This window comes from Stomoxys calcitrans, chromosome 3 (genome assembly GCF_963082655.1).
Source record: "Stomoxys calcitrans chromosome 3, idStoCalc2.1, whole genome shotgun sequence".
NCBI lineage: Eukaryota > Metazoa > Arthropoda > Insecta > Diptera > Muscidae > Stomoxys > Stomoxys calcitrans.
The window spans coordinates 13,308,264-13,332,494 of record NC_081554.1 but is presented as its reverse complement, the minus strand read 5'-3'; the positions used below and the strand labels follow the sequence as shown (position 1 = coordinate 13,332,494).

Here is a 24,231-nt window from a genome sequence, read left to right as displayed (position 1 = left end):
ATGTGCAATATTTCAGCCAAATCGGACAATGCGGCCACTATGCGCCTTACAGGGACTCAAGAAGTCTAATCTGGAGATCAGTTTATATCAGGTTATAGACCGATTTGGACCGAAATCGCCACAGTTGTTATATTCAAAATTTCAGCCAAATCGGACAATGAGGCCACTATGCGGCTTCCAGGGACTCGAATAGTCAAATCTGGAGATCGGTTTGTATCAGATTATATACCGATTTCGACTGAAATTGACACAGTTGTTGTGTTCAAAATTTCAGCCAAATCGGGCAATGTGGCCACTATGCGGCTTCCAGGGACTCAAACAGTGAAATCTGGAGATCGGTTTATATCAGATTTTAGACTGATTTGGACCGGCACAGTTTTTAGGAGTCGTAGCAGAACACTTGTGCAAAATTTCAGCCAAATAGGATAAAAATTGCGGCTTCCAGTGGCTAAAGAAGTCAAATCGAGAGATCGGTTATAACAGGTTATAGACCGATTTGGACCGAAATTGACACAGTTGCTATGTGCAACTGCCAAATTGACACAGTTGTTGACGTCATAACAGAATACTATGTGCAAAATTTCAATAAAAATTTTTCAAATGCTATAATTAAAAAAAGTTTTAAAAATCATACCACTGTGCAACAAAATTATTTTTTTTAGAAATTTTCAAAAACACAAAACAGACGAAGAAAAGATTACGTTAATCTTTTTCCTTTTTTGTAAATATTTGACTTGGAAAGAGGTGTTGCACTGCTGGACAAAGTCTCGACTCGGCTATTAAAAGGAGGCTCTTTATCATTGGGCTTTAACATGAATCGGACTGCACTCATTGATATGTGAGAAGTTAGCCCCTGTTCCTTATTCGAATGTTCATGGGCAAAATTTGCATTTCCATTGAGTGTTGAGAGATTTTTATTTCTGGCGCGTACTCTACATCCAAGTACCTTTTACTTGATACTAACATTGTCCCAATCGGTAGACATGCCCGTTTTGGTGGGAAATAGGGTGTGCCGTTTCCTCTGGAATTTCGCCGCATATCGAACAAGTAAAAAGGATGGGCCGATCTTGCGATACCCCCGATAAATCAAATGGAGCTAAAATTTCCCATGGGAGATTGCAGATTATATCCCAATCCTATGGTGGAGGATTTAATGTCAAACCGATGGCCTTAGTACAGACACATTCTCCTGAAGAGACAAAGATGGGTGTCAAAGTGACGGTTAACCTATTGTCAAGGGAAGGTGGGTGGAGATTGACCTGCACGAGGTTGTGGATAAAATAGAAGAATCCTTCGATGCCAAAACGTACACCCTGGCGGTATGCATTGACATCAAAGAGGCTTTTAACAATATGCTGAGCGACACACTGATCCAATCCTTAGACCAGTACCGGGTGGATCCGGTCCTTAGAGACTGGATAAGCCATATGCTAAGGAACAGATGGAAAAATTGTATGTCCCATGGCATAAATATAAGGGAAAAAGTGGCACAGGGGGGCATTTTATCGCCACTCCTATGGGTGACCACCATAGATGACCTATTACGAATGCTGACTGAGGAGGGATTTGAACCCCTCTGCTATGCAGACAATCTAATTATACTTCTAAGGGGTAAGAATCCGAACGAATTAGAATTGGTAAAAAAATCAGCAGTATCCGATGGGTTGCCAGCTGAACTGAAGACGGGGAAATCCGCTTCTATCTATTGGGTTGCCCAAAAAGTAATTGCGGATTTTTCATATAGTCGGCGTTGACAAATTTTTTCACAGCTTGTGACTCTGTAATTGCAATCTTTCTTCTGTCAGTTATCAGCTGTTACTTTTAGCTTGCTTTAGAAAAAAAGTGTTAAAAAGTATATTTGATTAAAGTTCATTCTAAGTTTTATTCCGCAATTACTTTCTGGGCAACCCAATATATAGGTACATCTTTTACTTTACTGTGTGTTGTGAACTTTTCCTCTGCACACCAGTAATGCTGGCAATCGCGATGTTCTTAAGAACGTTTATAAAATAAAGAATCTCTTCTAGCATACAAGCCTTTAAACCTTGAGCTAGAAAATGTTTTATTAGCCAACTTTTCTTAGTTCTGTCGATGATATCGGAATACTGAGTACTGAAAAACTTGGCTATGTAAAGCTAGTGATAACCACCTTTGTAAATTTGAGTTTACCCCACTTCTTTTAAAAGGGGGGTTTCGTAATTTCACCTTAAAATAGTATTCAAAACTATTTTCCTCTTCAATTGTCTGCACCTTGTAAATTAATTTAAACATGGCTCGAGATGTGAGTTAAGCATGGCAAACAAAGTCTAAATTTTCCACCTTCCACCAACATGTTTATAGGCGCCAAATGCCATGGAATGTAGATGAGATACATCATCAAAGTCCTACTTTCCGTTACTCCAAATGTCAATGCCAATATCAAACAACCAGCAGACAACAAAAAAAAAAATGGGAAAACAAACAAAGCAGCCCACAATCATTTACCCACCCACACTTTCGTTGCCACCCTTCCCTGTTTTCTAGTAATGTATCTGCAAATATAATTTCACATTGGCCGACAGACAGACAGCCAGACAGCCAGAGTCTGAAGACTCAGGTCGGCAATAATCATTCGCTGATGTTGATGTGCGGCTGAGGTTTAAATAGTTTTGTTGGTTGTGGTTGTGGTTGTGCTATTGTCGATGTTGTTCGCTACAATGATTAAATCACTTTAAATGCAATCATTTCGAGTAAACTGACGAATAACAAACATTTCGTGATGCTGTTGTTATGTCGAAAATAACAAGAGCACATTCAACACCAGAGTGCACAACATAAAATGAATACCCCACCCCCCTCTCAAGTCGCCAACATTGCCGCACCACCGCAACACTACCACCTCCACCACACCAAAACCAGCTAACATCAACCGCTTTCAATCTACAACAGCTGCAGTAGACAAGCATCGGAAGAATCCACCACTAGGCAGAAGCCAACCAACAAACATCTCCGCATAGAACATGTAACAAAACATTTGTTTCTTGCTTCCTATTTCGGTTGTATAGAACGAACTTTGTTATTTCGGAAAACTTTTTACAACGATATTGAACTCTTAGGGAATAGTGTAAGAGGCTTACGAGTGCACTTAGGCAGACATTCTAGACTTGTATGCTCACTAGGAATATTTACTTTGAATATTAAACACACTCATCGATTTGTAATCCTGCTGTGATTCAGGAAACAAACACCTAATTGGTATAGAAACAAATAAGAGCGTGCTAAGTTCGGCCGGGCCGAATCTTATATACCCTCCACCATGGATCGCATTTGTCGAGTTCTATGCGCGGTATCTCTTTTTAGGCAAACAAAGAATATAGAATAAGAACTGTTATGCTATTGGAGCAAATATCAAATTATAGTCCGATTCGGACCATAAATGAATGCTGAACATTGTAGAAGTCGTTGTGTAATATTTCAGTTCATTCAGATAAGAATTGCGTCTTGTAGGGGCTGAAGAAGCAAAATCGGAAGATGGGTTTATATGGGAGTTATATCAAGCTATTGATCGATTCAGGCCATATTAGACACCTGTGTTGAATATCATGGAGAAGCCGTTGTACAAAATTTCAGCCAAATCGGATGAGAATAGCGCCCTCTAGAGGCTGAAGAAGTCAAGACCCCAGATCGGTTTATATGGCAACTATGTCAGGTTATTTATCGATTTACGCCATACTTCGCACAGTTATTGAAACTCATAACGAAACACCTCATGCAAAATTTCAGCCATATCGGATGAAAATTGCGCGCTCTATTGGCTCAAGAAGTCAAGATTTAAGACCGGTTTATATGACAGCTATACCAGATTATGAATCGATTTGAATCGTACATGGCACAGTTGTTGGAAGTGATACCAAAACACCACGTGCAAAATTTCATTGAAATCGGACGAGAATTGAATCCTCTAGAGGCTCAAGAAGTCAAGCCCCCAGATCGGTTTAAATGGCAGCTATATCAAAACATGGACTGATTTGAACCATAATTGGCACAATTGTTGGATATCATAACAAAACACGCCACGCAAAATTTCATTCAAATCGGATAGGAATTGCGCCCTGTAGAGGTTCAAGAAGTCAAGACCCAAGATCGGTTTATATGGCAGCTATATCAAAACATAGACCGATTTAAACCAAACTTAGCGCAGTTGTTGGAAGTGATACTAAAACACCACGTGCAAAATTTCATTCAAATCGGACGAGAATTGCGGCCTCTAGAGGTTCTAGAAGTCAAGACCCCAGATCGGTTTATATGGCAGCTATATCAAAACATGGACCGAATTAAACCATACTTAGCGCAGTTGTTGGAAGTGATACTAAAACACCACGTGCACAAGTTCATTCAAATCGGACGAGAATTGCGCCCTCTAGAGGCTCAAGAAGTCAAGCCCCCTGATCGGTTTAAATGGCAGCTATATCAAAACATGGACCGATTTAAACCAAACTTAGCGCAGTTGTTGGAAGTGATACTAAAACACCACGTGCAAAATTTTATTAAAATCGGACGAGAATTGCGCCCTTTAGAGGCGCAAGAAGTCAAGACCCCAGATCGGTTTATACGGCAGCTATATCAAAACATGGACTGATTTGAACCATAATTGGCACAATTGTTGGATATCATAACAAAACACGCCATGCAAATTTCATTCGAATCGGATAGGAATTGCGCCCTGTAGAGGTTCAAGAAGTCAAGACCCAAGATCGGTTTATATGGCAGCTACATCAAAACATGGGTCGATTTGAACCATACTTAGCGCAGTTGTTGGAAGTGATACTAAAACACCACGTGCAAAAATTCATTCAAATCGGGTAAGAATTGCGCCCACAAGAGGTTCAAGAAGTCAAGACCCAAGATTGGTTTATATGGCAGCTATATCAGGTTATGGACCGATTTGAATCATACTTGGCACAGTTGTTGGATATTGTAACAAAACACGTCGTGCAAAATTCCATTCCAATCGGATAAGAATTGCGCACTCTAGAGGCTCAAGAAGTCAAGCCCCCAGATCGGTTTATATGGCAGCTATATTACAATACCAACCGACCTACACTAATCAAAAGTTTTTGTGCAAAATTTCAAGCGGCTAGCTTTACTCCTTCGGAAGTTAGCGTGCTTTGGACAGACAGACGGACGGACGGACGGACGGGCTGACAGACGGACGGACATGGCTAGATCGACTTAAAATGTCGCGACGATCAAGAATATATACACTTTATGGGGTCTTAAAGGGATATTTCGAGGTGTTACAAACAGAATGACCAAATTAGTACACCCCCATCCTATGGTGGAGGGTATAAAAACAAGTAAAAAGGGGTTAAATTCGGTCGGGGCGAACTTTGGGTACCCACCATCTCGGGTATATAATGAAACCACCCTTTTGTCAAAATCCGGTGAAAAATGCATACCTTATGACTCATGGCAGCTATATCGAAATATTTTTATACCCTACACCACTACTGTGGTACAGGGTATTATAACTTAGTGAATTAGTTTGTAACAACCAAAAAGAAGAGAGATATACCTATTGACAAGTATATCGATCGACTCGGAATACCTTTCTGATACGATTTAGCTATGTCCGTCTGTCTGTCTGTCCGTCTGTCTGTCTGTCTGTCTGTCTGTCTGTCTGTCTGTCTGTCTGTCTGTCTGTCCGTCTGTCTGTCTGTCTGTCTGTCTGTCCGTCTGTCTGTCCGTCTGTCTGTCCGTCTGTCTGTCCGTCTGCCTGTCCGTCTGTCTGTCCGTCTGTCTGTCATTCTGTCTGTCCGTCTGTCTGTCCGTCTGTCTGTCCGTCTGTCTGTCCGTCTGTCTGTCCGTCTGTCTGTCCGTCTGTCTGTCCGTGTGTCTGCCCGTCTGTGTGTCCGTCTGTCTGTCCGTCTGTCTGTCTGTCCGTCTGTCTGTCTGTCCGTCCGTCTGTCTGTATGTCCGTCTGTCTGTCTGTCTGTCTGTCTGTCTGTCTGTCTGTCTGCCTGTCTGTCTGTCTGTCTGTCTGTCTGTCTGTCTGTCTGTCTGTCTGTCTGTCTGTCCGTGTGTCTGGCCGTGTGTCTGTCCGTGTGTCTGTCCGTCTGTCTGTCTGTCCGTCTGTCTGTCCGTCTGTGTGTCTTTCTGTCTGTCCGTCTGTCTGTCTGTCCGTCTGTCTGTCCATCTGTCCGTCTGTCTGTCTGTCCGTCTGTCTGTCTGTCTGTCCCTCTGTCCATGTTAATTTGTATACAAACTACAGGTCGCAATTTTCATCCGATCGTCTTCAAATTTGGTATATTTTATGGCCTAGAGACGAAGCCTGTTGAAATTGCAAAAAATCGGTTCATATTTGGATATAGCTCCCATATATATGTTCGACCAATTTGCCGTAATACAGCAATAAAATGGTAATTTGTTACCCGATTTTCTCGAAATGCAGGAACGACTTTCTTATGACTCCCAACATTACACATGAATTTCATAGAAATCGGTTCAGATTTGGACATACCTCCCATATATATGTTCGCCCGATTTGCAGTAATAATGCAATAAAATGGTAATTTGTTATCCGATTCTCTCGAAATTTGGCAGGAACGATTTTTTTTTTTAACTCTCGATATTACTGGTGAATATCATAGAAATCGGTTGAGATTTGGATATAGCTCCCATATATATGTTCGACCGATTTGCCGTAATACAGCAATAAAATTGAAATTTGCTACCCAATTCTCTCGAAATTTGGCAGGAAGGATTTTCTAATGACTTTTGACATTACTTGTGAATTTCATGGAAATCGGTTCAAATTTGGATATACATAGCTCCCATTTATATGTTTGTCCGATTTGCAGTAATACTGCAATAAAATTGTCATTTGTTACCCGATTCTCTCGAAATTTGGCAGGAAAGATTTTCTTTAAACTCTCGATATTACTGGTGAATTTCATGGAAATTAGTTCAGTATTTGTTATAGCTCCCTAATATATGTTTTTCAGATTTTGGGTAATTTGCAAAAATGTCATTTGTCAACCGTAGTTATTACAGTTTGAACATATTTTTGCTCGCCGAGGTCCATCAAAGATGGTTCAGAATTGGATATAGCTCCCACATTGTACTTATAGGGTAGGTGTAGGGTATTATACAGCGGCACCGGACAAAAAATCCGCCTTTTATGGCGTCAAAACCTTAATCGAGAGATCGGTCTATATGACAGCTATATCTAAACCGGGACCGTTCTGTGCCATATTGCAGAAGGATGTCGAAGAGCCTCGGACAATAAAAGCGCCTTTTATGGGCTCAAAACCTTAAATCGTGGTTGATTTAGAAATGTGTCCATGGTTTGTATGTTACTTGTTCCCATTAAATTAAAATAAATGAATTTTTTTTGCACTTGTCTTAGATTTATGGCCCTTACAAAATCTGATGATGAAGTCAAGCCATATCATATGCTTGGGAGTGAACGTAGACTAGGCTTATCCACCAACTTTGCTAGCTATCAGTGGTAGACAAAAACAATAACAACAGAGGTAATAATCATATAAAAATAATATTCAGTACATATCTTTGGCAAAGGACACACACACACACGAATGTCGAGAGTTGAGAAATTCAGTATGGCCGATGTACCAACTACCGTCGTCGTCCCCAACAAGTTGTAATAAATCATCATTTTTTAATCAGCAACTGTCACATGTTAGTCCAAAACATTTTGCCACAAATTAAGCACTTCTTGATAAAAATGCCGCACTTCAGCACCATAGCAATGCATTTTTCTGTTTTTTTTTAGCTTTCTGCTTGGGCCGTGACTTTTTTTTGTTTTGTGTGCACATTCAAAAATAAAACTTGGAAAAAAACCAAAACAGATATAAAACCAAAAAGTTGGTACTCTACCCAAGTGTGTGTGAGTGCAGCACAAAGGCACAAAACCAGGAATTTTTTTCAACACTTTTTCATGTTGTTTCAATGGAATTGCCCACAACAAGTGGTGGGGACTTGTGGACACCAATTGCGATATGTGCTGCCTCTCACTCTCTGGCCGACAATCTTTTGCTAAATAAAAATTTGCAAAAGCTGAAAGAAAAAGATGTCTCTTTCGTTTTATGTTAAATAAATTTATGTATTATTTTTTCATCCTTAAGATAGTGGATTGCTGTGATTGTTGTTTAGTTGGTGATCTTGCAGCATCCTTAGGCCCATCAATGTCGCTGTGAGATGATGATGAGGCCCTCTCCACAAGTTGTTAATGTTGATTAACCCTTTTTTTGGCTGGCTGGTTGGCTGGCCCAAGCTGGGGTTGTCTGGCTAAGGGCTAAACATAGTTTTTCTCCTCTTCTGCTGCTGCTGCCTAAGGAGCTGGACATCCTCCAGTTGTTTGTGGGTAGATGTGGGCAGCGAGGCAGGGAGCAAGCCAAACAGAAATTGTTGAAGAACAATTTATTTTTGCAATTGTTGTCATCATTGATTGTCCATATGAATAAATTTGCACCAGAGGGGGTCTGATTCCGAAAAATACTGAGTATCAAAGTTGAAAAAAGTTTTTTTTTTCCTCTGAGTCAGTCAGTCAGTCAGTTAGTCTCTGAGAGCTGAGTTGAAAGTAAGTAAGCCTTCATAGTGTATGCAGACGCGTATTTTATTGTGAATGTTGTGTTAAAAGGTTTTTCTGGTTTTATTTTTAGACGAGTGAGGCTCACTCGGGCCAACAATAATAATAACAACAACAAAATGGAAACTACATGTATTGATTTAATTTTTGTGGTATAGTTTTTTTTCCCAGCCATTTTGGTCAACGTCGTTGTTGGTCCCTCTTTTCGCACAGCGGCCCAGAAACGACCTTTAAGTAATGTACAATTGTTGTAGCAACATATAACTTGCCACACAAAACATCACAGGCAACAGCAGCAGCAGCAATACTATGCCGCCGCCGCCGCCACACCACAAAAGCAGCAACAAATGGCCTCAACCAGTAACAAAACAAAAACAAAAACAAAAAAAAAATTAACAACAGACATTGACTACCAACAGAAACAAAAACTTGACATCGTTATTGTTGTTCCTGGCAGGGCTAAGCAAAAAAGAATAAAGACAAGAAAAACAAAAATATTTTGAGTTTGTTGCTGGCTGGTGTTTTTTTTTTTCTTTGAAGGAATAACGTATAAAGATAAAACAATTTGTTGTAGGCAAGGTTTTGAAGGTTCTGGCCAAAAAAAAAAAAGTACCGAGAAAAAAATTGCAGCCCATAGCAGCATCCTGCCTCAAGAGGCGACAGGCTACAATATGGCCTTAGCCAAGAAATGAATCCAAACCTATGCCACAATTACTAAAGAGGAGTTGTGTTGTACAAACAACAAACCCCAAACAAAACGGCCTCCAATATAACCTAACAAGGGATACAACAGAAAGAAAACCCAAAACACACACACACTCAAAATATTATTGCGTAGGTTGTGTATTAATAAAATTATAGGTCTTGCACAGCAACCCTACATTGTACGGATAATCTGCCAAGAAAACGAAATTTGTTGAAAGATGTTGTGAGGTATTCCATCAGATATAAATATTAGCCGCAGGCAATTTTTTTCTTCCTACAACACCCAATACATCATAGATTAAATGTGGCTATGAGAAAAAAAAAATCCCACCAAAAGGGATTAAAAACATGTCCTTTGTTGTGAATATTTGCTTTCTTTGATATATTGGACAGCTTAACTTAGCTATTTTGTAAGCGATATATAATTGGAGTTAGATTAGCACACTTTTTCTAACTGAAACGGTGTCATAAAAAGTCCATCAATTGGGTATACAAATAAAGAATGAGTAAGAGATTTTAATTGCTTTTTAGAGAAGATCATAAAACAAAAGACTTAAGACACAAACTTAGCCATGGCTATTATTATACAATATCAACAATTTCTTGGCAAAAACTATGTTTAACACACATACGGAACTTTCATGGAAAAGAACTCTCCCCTTAATGCATTAGGGGAGAGTGCTTTTGTGTCGAACAAGAAACTAAAACAAGAGACTTAAGACACAAACTTTTTATAATGGGTAAACAAATTTCCTTTACCCATTATCCCTAATATAAAGTTCTAGGGAATCCAATTGTACAATACGCACAAAAACTGTCAAGTCAACCATTCGGGGAGAGAGTTTTTCTCTCTCAAACAAGTAAACTCAACAAAAGACTTAAGACGCAAACTTTATGCAAAAACTAGAGGCTCAAGAAGTCAATACCCAAGATCGGTTTATATGGCAGCTATATAAGGTTATGGACCGATTTGAACCATACTGGGCACAGTTGTTGGGTATCGAAACAAAACACGTCGGGCGAAATTCCATTCTAATCGGATAAGAATTGCGCCCTCTAGAGGCTCAAGAAGTCAAGACCCAAGATCGGTTTATATAGCAGCTATATCAGGTTATGGGCCGATTTGAACCATACTTGGCACAGGTGTTGGATATCATAACAAAACACGTCGTGCAAAATTCCATTCTAATCGGATAAGAATTGCGCCCTCTAGAGGCTCAAGAAGTCAAGACCCAAGATCGGATTATATGGCAGCTATATCAGGTTATGGACCGATTTGAACCATACTTGGCACAGTTGTTGGATATAACAACAAAACACGTCGTGCAAAATTTCATTTCAATCGGATAAGAATTGCGCACTCTAGAGGCTCAAGAAGTCAAGACCCAAGATCGGTTTATATGGCAGCTATATCAGGTTATAAACCGATTTGAACCATACTTGGCACAGGTGTTGGATATCATAACAAAACACGTCGTGCAAAATTTCATTCTGATCGGACAAGAATTGCGCACGCTAGAGGCTCAAGAAGTCAAGACCCAAGATCGGTTTATATGGCAGCTATATCAGGTTATGGACCGATTTAAACTATACTTGGCACAGTTGTTGGATATCATAGCAAAACACGTCGTGCAAAATTTCATTCCAATCGGATAAGAATTGCGCTATCCGAAACATGGACCGATATGGCCCATTTACAATACCAACCGACCTACACTAATAGGAAGTATTTGTGCAAAATTTCAAGAGGCTAGCTTTACTCCTTCGGAAGTTAGCGTGCTTTCGACAGACAGACGGACGGACGGACGGACGGACGGACGGACGGACGGACGGACGGACGGACGGACGGACGGACGGACGGACAGACGGACGGACATGGCTAGATCGACATAAAATGTCGCGACGATCAAGAATATATATACTTTATGGGGTCTCAGACGAATATTTCGAGTAGTTACAAACAGAATGACGAAATTAGTATACCCCCCATCTTATGGTGGAGGGTAAAAAAGAAAAGACTTAAGACACAAACTTTTGTAGAAAGATGTCATCTTTACTGGTTATAGGGGGAAACAAATTAAAAAAAAAAAAAAAAAAAAACACACACACAAATAAATCAATAAGGAAAGGCAAAGGTTAAACGACAAAAGTTGATTAAACCAGACATGCAGAGATGGCGGTCAGATCGAAAGAGGTGGCATTCAGGAATTGGCGCTTGGATAAAAATGCCAATACTGAACTGCTGCGCAAACAGGCAGGATCTTCGCGAGCCAATTTGCTTAGGCGCGAACAATTTCTTTACGGACGGTGTCTGCGTACTAAGGTTCTTACTTCTACACAAGGAAGTAAGAAAGGGTAGTTCTTCATCTTCAACTCTTGTTAAGGACGATCGAACATTCACTGACCCGGTTGATAAGGCTAACCTGTTGGCTGATATATTTGCAGGGAACTGTTGCCTGCCGGATAGCAATCAACCACTCACCTCAATCGAAAATGTAGCTGGCGTCATGCCTCAAATATTTTTTTGAACTCGTGGAGGGTTCTCGAGAATCTAGATGTAAATAAATCCCCGGGCCCGGATGGCATATGAACACTTGTCTTACGCAAATATTCTTCGACGCTAGCTTGTCCATTATGCAACCTTTTCAACCTTGCCTACCGTGCGGGAGTCTTCCCAGCGCGTTGGAAGTTTGCCAACGTTCAGCCAATACCCCAGAAGAGTGAGGCAATGGTTAATCACCATCTTGTGAGGTATTTAGAGCCTAATGGCCTTTTTAGCGATCAACAGTATGGGTTCCGCAGAAATCGCTCTACGGGCGACCTCATGGCACTTTTGTCGGAACGTTGGAGTCCCTCAATCCACCAGTTTGGGGAGAGTAAGCTTGAGGCTCTGGATATCTCCAAGGTATTCGATAGGGTCTGGCACTGTGCACTACTATCAAAACTCGTCGCATTTGGTCTCGGTAATGGCTTCGTTCGATTTATTTCGAGCTTTCTCAGAGATCAAACTATTCGAGTCCTTATAGATTGGTTCTCATCCAATCATTGACCGCAGGTGTACCTAAGGGCTCTGTTTTTTCTCCTTCTCTTTTTCTTATTTTCCTCAACGATCTGTTGGGTCAGACATCGAATTCGATCTACCCATTTGCGGATGACAGTTATCTCTGTCATTCGTACTCTTTCGACCATAGGCCGTGACTTCGAGAGAATGAGGACAAGAGGCGGATTATATGATACACTGATGATACACTCTGCCCCATTTCTGAGTGGGGTCGAATGAATTGAGTAGATTTTAATGCGCGGAAGACTCAGTGCTGCTTGTTGTCACACAAACGATTCGCTGACCCATTACGATCATCTTTGTCTATCAGCGGTGTAGATGTTGAGCAATCAGAAGCTCTTGATGTTCTGGGCATGATAATACAAAGTGATGTCCGTTGGGCTAGACATGTATTGGAAGTGTCGTAAGAAGCATTCAAGTGTTTAGGCTTCCTTAAACGGTGTACGAATTACTTCACTCCGTTTGATCTTCTTAACATCTACACCACTTTCATAAGGCCGAAAATGGAGTACAACTCACATGTATGGGCTGGAGCTTCAAAATCATCCCTGGAGCTACTGGACCGTGTACAGAGGAGAGCGATGGCGTTGCTTGGGAACAGTGGGGTATCCAACTCTACTGCCTCCCTTCATCATCGTCGCTATGTAGGTTGTTTGGCGCTGTTCTATCGGTACTTTCGTGGTGTGTGTTCGTCTGACACTAGTCTTCTTATTCCTGATGTAAGGATGTATGTCAGGGATACTAGACATTCCAGGAACTCACACCCGTTTGTAATTGTTTGGCCAGCGGACCGCAAAATGCATTATAGAGAGAATATTCTTATTTCGCCAGATCCGTTCGTATGTGGAATCGACTTGCGGCAAATGTTTTTCCCACCCACTTTGACATCCAAAGATTTAAGACGAATGTCAATAAGCACACCGTGTCTTCTACAGCCTTAAAAAGCTACTGATGAACCCTCCTCCATACCCTCATTTTGAAAAACGTCAGATCTCGGAGATGGGTGCATCGTTTTAAGCGACATTTTGCTTGCCACCATATGGTACCCCAAAATCACGAAATTGGTATAAAATTTTGGGGTCTAATAACCTGGGGGGACGCCCCATCCCAAACCCACCCGAACGGACATGTTTCCCGACTAGGGCATTATGGGTATCAAAAGAAAGGTATTTTAAAATAGAGTATGAACTTGGCATTAATATGTCACCCTAAATGTGTTGGGGGTCCCCCACCCCCAAAACACCAACCAATAGGACACTTTTACCTCTTTGAACAATATGGGTATGAAATAAAAGGCATTTAAAAGTGGACTACAAAATCTGCCATAAAAATGTATCCCTTGGTGTCTGAAGGCCCTCCACCCCCCAAAACCCTAAGCAGGACACATTTACCGATTGGGACAATATGGATATCAAATGATAGGTATTTAAAAGTAGAGAAAAAAGCTGATATAAAAATGTTTTCCTTGGTGTCTGAGGCTCTCCCCCCACCAAAAAAAAAACCCCTCAACAGCACATATTTATCGATTGGGACAATGTAGGTATCAAATAAAATGTGTTTGGAAGTTGAGTAGACATCTGTTACAAGAATTTGGTCCATGGTGTCTACGGGCTCCCCCAACCCCAAAAACGTCCAAAACGGGAATGTCCAACGACACAAAATGGATATCAAATGAAAGGTTTTTGGGAGTTGACTACGTATCTGGTATACACATTTGGTACAGAGTCTGGGATCAGCCCACCCACTAAATGCTCTTCAATAGGATGAGCGCGATAATATGTGAATTAAGGGAAATGTCTATGTCAGTAGTTTAATGTTTACATAGGATGGAAGTATCTGAATTACGCCCTGCCGTTCAGCAGGATATGTAGTTCGCGACAATAAAGGACTCAATTAAATTGTATTTTGTGTATTAGCATCGGGAGGACCAACACTCTCTTCCCAAAAAAACAACAATAAACTGCCATCTGAGACGACCGAAAAATTTTTGTACTCAAATGAAAGGATGTGTCAGAGGGCAATCCCCCTCCACCTGTTCTACCCAACAAAAAAAAAAAGGAATTAAAAATAATAAATGAAAGCCTATCAGGATAGAATAGGACAGCAATAAAGGGTCTTTGGTAGTAGAGTACACTTTGGTAGTAGAGTACACTGAAATAAGACTCTTAATGTATATAACCAATGCCAAAAAAAAAAAAAAAAACAAGTAAAAGCGTGCTAAGTTCGGCCGGACCGAATCTTATATACAAAATTTCAAGCAAATCGGATAATAATAGCGACCTCTATAGGCTCAATAAGTCAAGATCCCAGATCGGTTTATATGACAGCTATATCAGGTTATGGACCGATTTGAACAATACTTGGCACAGTTGTTGGATATCATAACAAAACACGACGTGCAAAATTTCATTCCAATCGGATAAGAATTGCGTACTCTAGAGAAGTCAAGACCCAAGATCAGTTCATATGGCAGCTATATCAAAACATAGGCCGATATGGCACATTTACAATATCAACCGATCTACACTAATAAGAAGTATTTGTGCAAAATTTCAAGGGGCTAGCTTTACACCTTCGGAAGTTAGCGTGCTTTCGACAGACAGACGGACGGACAGACAGACGGACGGACATGGCTAGATCGACATCAAATGTCACGACGATCAAGAATATATATACTTTATGGGGTCTCAGACGAATATTTCGAGTAGTTACAAACAGAGTAACGAAATTAGTATACTCCCATCTTATGGTGGAGGGTATAAAAAAATGAGTGTGGGTCTAAATGAGATCAATAGCCCGGAATATTTTGATAGCCACCCTCAAAATGCTTAACATTATGGGTTTCAAACAAATTCGTGCCCTAGGACGAAGCTGATATTATTTCAGGCTCCGCCCCCTAAACTTCCTTCAAACCGAAAATGTTTGTCTCACCCCATAAACTCTCCCTTAACCAATAGCAATTGGAGTTCAAATTTGAGAGTACAGCAATATGGTGGTGATATTTTTGCAGGGCTTAGTGTATGGGTGGTTCCGTAGCGCAGAGGTTAGCATGTCCGCCTATGACGCTGAACGCCTGGGTTCGAATCCTGGCGAGACCATCAGAAAAAAAAATGTTCAGCGGTGGTTTTCCACTCCTAATGCGGGCAACATTTGTGAGGTACTATGCCATGTAAAACTTCTCTCCAAAGAGGTGTCGCACTGCGGCACGCCATTCGGACTCGGCTATAAAAGGGAGGCTCCTTATCATTGAGCTTAAACTTGAATCAGACTGCACTCATTGCTATGTGAGAAGTTTGCCCCTGTTCCTTAGTGGAATGTTCATGGGCAAAATTTGCATTTTGCATATGTATGTAAGGGAGCTATATCGAAATCTGAACCAATTTTTATCAAATTCACCAGTATTATCAAGAGTCATAAGAAAACCTTCGTGCGAATCGGTTTTCAAGTTTTAAGCTCAATGATATGGGGCCTCCTTTTTATAGCCGAGTCCGAACGGCGCGCCGCAGTACGACACTTCTTTGAAGAGAAGTTTTACATTGCATAGTACCTCACAAATTTTGCCAGCATTAGGAGGGGAAAACCACCGTTGATAATTTTTTCTGATGGTCTCGCCAGGATTCGAACCCAGGCGTTCAACGTCATAGGCGGACATGCTAATCTCTGCGCTACGGTGGCCTCCTACATATGTATCAACCATTTTTAACTGCTTGACCCTTTGTAAGCGCATTTATTAGCCGATCTTCTTAAAATTTTCTAAAATGCTTAATTCTACACCTACAACAAATTGTTGGAAATCGGTTCAGATTTGGATATAGCTGTCATGTATGTATGTCATGTTCAAATATGATTGCCTTATGACTCCCGACACTGTTGAATCCAAATTGTGTTGAGCTTCGCAAAGAAAAATTACAGATAATTGAAGAGAAAATGTGGGAAAACAAAAGACTTAAGACACAAACCTTCAAGGAAGATTTTCACAATAACATCCAACTGGATATTTTTTTTTTTATTTTAATGAAAATACATATAAATCTATTCATTTAGTGCTAATAATAAATATTCAATATATTATTAAGAAAAGTCTTTAAAAGAAATTAAAAATTCAGTTGGAAATTCTAAAAATCGAAATACATTTTCTTCCATAAAAACCAGAAAAAAAATTCATACTAATAAAAAAATCATCCGGAAATCTTAAAAAAATTGATTAAAAAAATTAAAAATTAATTTTAAAAATTAAAAAATAATTTTTTGTTAAACTTTTTGTTTTTATCTTATTTTCTAATAATTTTACGTCTTCACTTACCCCACAGTGGTTATGACACCACTTTTATTGTCTATGGCAAACTGCCATTGGGTCTCATTGGCCAAAGTGTATAGCAGGCGAGCGTTGACACCTAAATCATCATCCATAGCACGGATGCGCATCACACTCGTTCCCACTGGTACATCTTCGGCAATACTGGTCACATATTTGGGTTGTTCAAAATGGGGATCATTATCGTTTTGATCCTCAACCAAAATGGTGATGTTGCAATGGCCCTGATAGCTGATGGGTGAACCGCGATCGGTGGCTTGAATTTGTAGGATATAACGTGATTGTTGTTCACGATCCAAAGGACGAGCTGTCAGTTCACCAGAGTGCATATCAAGACTGAATTTATTGCCAGTGTTGCCACCTATAGAAAAAACCCAAAAAATAAAGAAAGGAAAGGGAAACCACAAAGTTGTACAATATAAGATAAATGATTTATGGGTATATTTAATGTTGGGTTTTTTGACTTTTCTTACCTATAATGGTGTAGACTATCTCTCCATTGGCTCCTGCATCCAAGTCCGTGGCCACAATGGTGTGTATTACCGCCAAATCACTATTCTCCGGCACCGATAAGGCATAGCAGGAGCCTGGTCTAAATTCCGGGGCATGATCATTAACGTCAGTTATGGTTATATGCAAAGTGGCCACATCAAATTGGCCATTTTGTGCAGTGGCTGCCTCATTCACCGATGAACGTTGTTGACGGCGAGCTGCTGCCGCAGCCGAATTCATAGCTGTTGCACTTGCAGCTGAGTTGGCAACGGCCATTAGATTGGCACTCGAACGTTTGGCATCGTAAACATAAATTGGCAAAATGTATGAAGCTTTTGTTTCACGATCAAATTGGCCGCGTGTGGTGACAATGCCACGTTGGGTGTCAACGTGAAAATGATTATCGGCGACACCTGTTGGTATCTCATAGGTGAGATTAGCTATAAAAGCAACAGCAGCAGCAGCAGCAGCAGCAAATGTGGCACATGTGGCAGATGGCAAACCATGCAAAAGGGTAGAGAAAAGGAAAGAAAAAGAAAAAAATTTAAAGAAAACCGTTAATTGTTGTTAACACTTTGCTATTCAATATGAATTTTTGTGCAACTTCAGCGAGTTTGAAGTGGAGTAGGCAGCTATGCTAAATGCTTCCCTGGAGTTTGGAAAAAATAAGGCATCTCTTCAAACGTGACATTTGATTTCTTTTCCTTTGCAAAAAGAGTTTTCTATGTTACTGTCAATCTGTGGTTAAGTGTGAAATCTTAAATGGGGAAGTCACTTTTTGCTACATCTGACATTTTGATAGACAAGACGTGAGTGCATTTTTGTTGCTACTCAAAGGGAAAATTGAAAGGTTTTGACATGTCCATCAGTTTGAGGGAAAAGGAAGATTTAAACAAATTTTGTCTTTAGAGAAAATTTTACTGAAATTTTGTCTTTAGAGAAAATTTTACTGAAATTTTGTCTTTAGAGAAAATTTTACTGAAATTTTTTCTTTAGAGAAAATTTTATTGAAATTTTGTCTTTAGAGAAAGTTTTACTGAAATTTTGTGTTCAGAGAAAATTTTACTGAAATTTTGTCTTTAGAGAAAATTTTGCTGAAATTTTGTCTTTAGAGAAAATTTTATTGAAATTTTGTCTTTAGAGAAATTTTTATTGAAATTTTGTCTTTAGAAAAAATTTTATTGAAATTTTGTCTTTAGAGAAAATTTTATTGAAATTTTGTCTTTAGGGAAGTTTTACTGAAATTATGTGTTTAGAGAAAATTTTACTAAAATTTTGTCTTTAGAGAAAATTTTGCTCAAATTTTGTCTTTAGAGAAAATTTTATTGAAATTTTGTCTTTAGAGAAAATTTTATTGAAATTTTGTCTTTAGAAAAATTTTATTGAAATTTTGTCTTTAGAGAAAATTTTATTGAAATTTTGTCTTTAGAGAAAATTTTGCTGAAATTTTGTCTTTAGAGAAAATTTTATTGAAATTTTGTCTTTAAAAAAAATTTTACTGAAAATTTGACTTAAAATGAAATTTTAAGGTGGCAGGTCATGTCATTGCTAGGCCTTCACCACTCGGTCGCACCAGCCCAGCGATGAGGTCTTGACATTTATCACCAACGTCTAAATCTCGTCGTTTTCCCACTAAAAGCTTCTCGCGAAAGGGTGATCAATCTCACAACCGTTGTGTTGACTTCAAAAGCCCCCCCAAAGTCCCACAACTTCGCATCGCACAGTGGGATAAAATCAAAAAACTATTCAAATATTCATGGTCCCAGGTGGTCCGGGAAGCCATCGTGGCGTAGAGGTTGCCTGGGTTCACCCCGGTGTGAACATCAGAAAAATTGTCAGCGGTGGTTATCCCCCGACTAATGCTGGTTACATTTGTGAGGTATCTTGCCGTGTTAAAACTCCTCCATCAAGTGGTGTGATGCGGCACGCCGTTCGGACTCGGCATAAAAAAGGAGGCCCCTTAATATTGAGCTTAAATTTAAATCGGACTGCGCTCATTGATATGGGAGAAATATAGTAGTTTAGGTCATCTGGGATCTTCTTGGCAGGACTCTTAATTTGGTCACATTGGCATTTTGAAAAATAGTTCGAGCTTCGGTCCGTCTGTCTGTTGAAATCACACTACAGTCTTGAAAAATAGAGATATTGAGCTGAAACTTTGCACAGATTCTTTTTTGGTCCATAAGCAGGATAAGTTCGAAGATGGGCTATATCGGACTATAACTTGATGTAGCCTCAACATAGACCGATCCGCCGATTTATTGTCTTCGGCCTATAAAAGTCACATTTATTATCCGATTTTGCTGAAATTTGGGACAGAGAGTTGTGTTAGGCCCCCAAATGTGATTCCTTAATTTTGCCCAGATCGGTCCAGATAGCTGCCATATAGACCGATCCTCCGATTTAGGGTCTTAGGCCCATAAAAGCCACATTTATTATCCGATTTTGCTGAAATTCGGGACAGTGAGATGTGTTAGGCCCTTCGATATTCTTCGTCAATTTGGCTTAGATCGGTCCAGATTTGGATATAGCTGCCATATATACCAATCTTCCGATTTAGTGTCTTAGGCCCATAAAAGCCACATTTATTATCCGATTTTGCTGAAATCCGGGACAGTGAGTTATCTTAGGCCCATCGATATCTTTCTTTAATTTGGCCCTGATCGGTACAGATTTGGGTATAGCTGCCATATAGACCAATCCGCCGATTTAGGATCATAGGCCCATAAAGGCCACATTTATTATCCGATTTTGCTGAAATTTGGGACAGTGAGTTGCGTGAGGCCCTTCGACATCATTCTTCAATTTGGCACAGATGTGTCCAGATTTGGATATAACTGCCATATAAACCGATCACTCGTTTTAAGGTTTCGGGCCCATAAAAGGCTCATTTATTGTCCGATGTTGTACGAAATTTGGTACAGTGAGTTAGGTTAAGCCCCTCGACATATTTCTGTAATTTGGCCTAGATCGATCAAGTGTTGCATTTAGCTCCCATATAGACTGATCTCTCGACTTAAAGTTTTGGGGCCATAATAGACGCATTTATTGTCCGATGTCGCCGAAATTTGGGACAGTGAGTCGTGTTAGGCCCTTCGACAGCCATCTTCAATTTGGCCCAAATTGGTCCAGATTTGGACATAGCTGCCCTATAGACCGTTATCTCGATTTAAAGTCTTTGCCCCATAAAACGCGCATTTATAATTCGATTTCACTGAAATTTGACACAGTGACTTATGTTAATCTTTTCGACATCTGTGTCGTATATGGTTCAGATCGGTTTATTTTTAGATATATTGGGTTGCCCAAAAAAGATTTTTTAAAGAAAGTAAATGCATTTTTAATAAAACTTAGAATAACCTTTAGTCAAATATGCTTTTTTACACTTTTTTTCTAAAGCAAGCTAAATGTAACAGCTGATAACTGACAGAAGAAAGAATGCAATTACCGAGTCACAAGCTGTGAAAAAATTTGTCAACGCCGACTATATGAAAAATCCGCAATTACTTTTTGGGCAACCTAATAGCTACTAAAAATACCACTATTTTCTTATACACAATTGAGCAATGGCTTGTACTTCTTAGTATTTGGTCCAAATCGGAACATATTTCGATATTGCTGCCATGAGGGCAAATGTATGTCTTTTTCACCGGATTTTGACGAAAGGTGGTTTACATACATACCCGAGGTGGTGGGTATCCACTGTTCGGCCTGACCTAACTTTACGCCTTTTTATTTGTTTTATTTTTTATTCTATACCACTGTGCTTCGTTCGTCCCCATTGCTTCTTGATCTCTGTTGTCATCATAGTATGGGCATTCCATCAGTATAGTCTGTCTCCCCAGTCCTCATGACTCCCAAAGTCGTTTTCCATTCATTATGAACGCCGTCCGTTTTTCTGTCGGTCTATCTGTTTTTCTGTCTGTCTAACTGTCAGTCTTTCGTTCTATCCGTCCACTGTGGGTCGTTCGTCCCCATCGCTCCTGATCTCTGTTGTCATCATAGTATGGGTATTCTATCAGTATAGTCAACCTCCAGTCCTCAAGACTCCCAAAGTCGTTTTCCATTTATCATGAACGCCTTCACTTTTTCTGTCGGTCTGTCTGCTTTTCTGTCTGCCTGACTGTCAGTCTTTCTTTCTGTTTATCCATCTGTCTGCCGTTTTTCTGTCTGTCTATCCGTGCGTCTGTCTGTTCGTCCGTCTGTTCCTATGCCCATCCTTCTGTCTATTTGCTCGTTGTCCATTCTTCAGTCTGTTTACCCGTCTTTCTGTCTGTCTTTCGGTTTTTCTGTCTGCCTGTGTCTCTGTCCATCATTCCATGAAAATCGCTTTATCGTTCCAATTTCTTGAAAATGTCCACAGATATCGCTTTAGCTCCCTGAGGGTTGGAATCTGTTCTTGTTCAGATATAGCTCCCATATTAACCTATCGTCCGATTATAGTTCTTGAGCTCCTAGAAAGCGCAATTCTTATTCGATTTGCTCTAATTTCACGGACTGCAGTTGTCCACAATACCAGCAAATGCGGTATACTTTCCCCAATAGATTTCATTTCATTTGCCATGTACAAATCTCCTAAAGTTATGTCCATCATACCTAATCAACAGTCGCTTGGCTGTTGACAGAATGCTAAGGTAAAAATTACCCCTACCCCTAAGGAATCGCTTACGATGGCACCCGACATTTTGCCACACCATCTCCATCTCACCAATCCATTTCTTATTTTAGTCTACTCTAAATCTAAATCTAAATTCACTTACCATTCTCCCCACTATTCAAAGACTTTGCCGTCACTTGCAATACAAAGCTACCCGCTGGTGAATTTTCCGATATATTGGCATAATACATGGACTGCATGAAGCGTGGAGGATTACTCTTGGTGCCACGCACCAAAATCTGCAATTTCATCGAAGCGCTGCGTTTCTCCTTATCCTGACCATTATCCTCAGCCTTTATGACCAATTCAAATTTATTGCGATTTAGGGTGCGTGCAGGCGCATCCACCAGGCCTTCTGCCACATTGCCAAAAGGTGGCAAGGATTTGATGAGATCCAAAGATCCCGTTTGCGAATTCAAACGAAAGTAACCCAACTCATTGCCATTCTCCAGTGCATATGTTATGCGACCATTATTCCCAGAATCCTTGTCTATGGCCACCAATTGTATAAGGGAATCGTCTATGCGCTTATTATCGCTGATATAAATCAAAGAGGTGGGCATTTGCACTTTGCTGGGCACTCCATAACGATTGCGACTTTCCTTTTGCACTGGGGGTATAACAAATTCCGGCTCATTGTCATTCTCATCTATGACCTTGAGCACGGCGGTAACGGTGGTCTGCAAACGTTCGGTGACATTTTCGGCCAAATCGAAAGCCACGACAATGAGTATGTACTCTTTGACCATTTCATAATCCAAAGGTCCCATTAGGGTAAGACCTCCGGTCAAAATGTCCACAGCAAATAAATCTTTGTCTTCGGTGGTGATATGATTACTTTTATCGCTTGGCGCCAGAACTTTGGGACCATATTTCACCAGTTTGTATTGTATGTGACTATTAAGACCAGCATCCAAATCGCTGGCTGTGAAGTTGTGTAAAACCGATCCGGGAGGCATTAATTCACTGACATGCAACACTATGGGATCCTCTAGCCATAGGGGGGCATTATCATTGACATCGGTTATTTCTATTTTTACAGCAATGGCACTACTTTGGGGATTGTTGCTGGCACTGGTATCAAGAGCTCTGACTTCCAGACGATACTCGGCTTGTTCTTCACGATCTAAGGGTCGAGCCACCACCAAAGATCCAGTATGGCGATCTATGTCAAAGGCGCCCTCCACCACATCTTTGGAGAGTGCCGCCAGAGTGTAGGTGACATATAGATTATCCTCATTGAAGATCATATTCTGTTTGCGGCCATCACCGGCAGCAACATAGCCAACGATGTGGCCTATGGCAACATTTTCGGGGACCTGGAAGAGAGAAGCAATGAGGAAAATTTGTTAGAATTTTTCTTAGAAATTATAGGTGCTGGATGTATCCGGTGCGACCAGTACTGACCTAACATATAAGGACAGACCGACGGACTTGGCTAGATCGAAACAATGGACTCTCCTTTTTAGCATTGCTATACCCTATAGGATATATTGGGTTGCCCAAAAAGCGGATTTTTTTTAAAAAGTAAATGCATTTTTAATAAAACTTAGAATGAACTTTAATCAAATATACTTTTTTACACATTTTTTCTAAAGCAAGCTAAAAGTAACAGCTGATAACTGACAGAAGATAGAATGCAATTACAGAGTCACAAGCTGTGAAAAAATTTGTCAACACCGACATTATGAAAAATCCGCAATTACTTTTTGGGCAACCCAATAAAAATCCTCCCACAATATTTGTGCCTCATCAAGAGTTCTTCTTTCATCTTTCTCAGTGTGAAGAACTTACAAAATTTCTTTCATTTGGAACACCATTGCCCCCATCAGCCACTAACTACCCATCACACATGAATAACTGCATTAGGCTGTAAGTTGTGACCAACTTTTGTTTTTTTTTCGTTTTAATCTTTAAGCCAAAATTTAAAATGTAACTCACGTTTCAATTTCGCACATGTTTTGCATAGCTTCATAATTTAGCTGGAGCTTTTTTTCGGCCAAAAAAAGAGAAATACAAGAACCACACCACACTCTGACAAATAAATGAAAAATGTTGGGGATTGCTGAGGCAGTGTTTCGTTGTCATTAAATGTTAAAGGGATTGCTGTTTGCCAGGATTTTGAAACATTTTTACAATACCCCCAACCATTGAAATCCCAAAAAAAACAAGAACAACACAACAAAAAACATTTAGCAACGTTTTTTAATGCAATTAACTGCATTGCCAAGCAAAACAGGCAAACATAGGTGGACAATGATGTCTGTCTGTCTGCGGTTTGGCTGCCTGTTTGTCTGATTGCCATTGTTGTTCTTGTTGTTGTTGGTTTTTTGTCTGGATACCAATTAAAAAACTGTTACATTTTATTGTCACAATTTAGCTGTTCTCTTGTATCGCCAGTCAGTCATACG

General features: G+C 40.0%; 1 protein-coding gene across 1 annotated transcript in view; it reads right to left on the bottom strand.

Moving 5' to 3' along the window:
- Positions 1 to 24,231, bottom strand: part of LOC106089983 (protein dachsous) — a 449,615-nt gene that overhangs the window by 7,828 nt on the left and 417,556 nt on the right. Inside the window, exons 9-11 of the mRNA XM_059364882.1 lie at positions 21,924 to 23,139; positions 17,145 to 17,603; positions 16,660 to 17,032 (exon numbers count right to left, since the gene is read on the bottom strand). Coding sequence (XP_059220865.1) covers positions 16,660 to 17,032; positions 17,145 to 17,603; positions 21,924 to 23,139 — 2,048 coding nt within the window. The remainder of the gene's footprint in view (positions 1 to 16,659; positions 17,033 to 17,144; positions 17,604 to 21,923; positions 23,140 to 24,231) is intronic.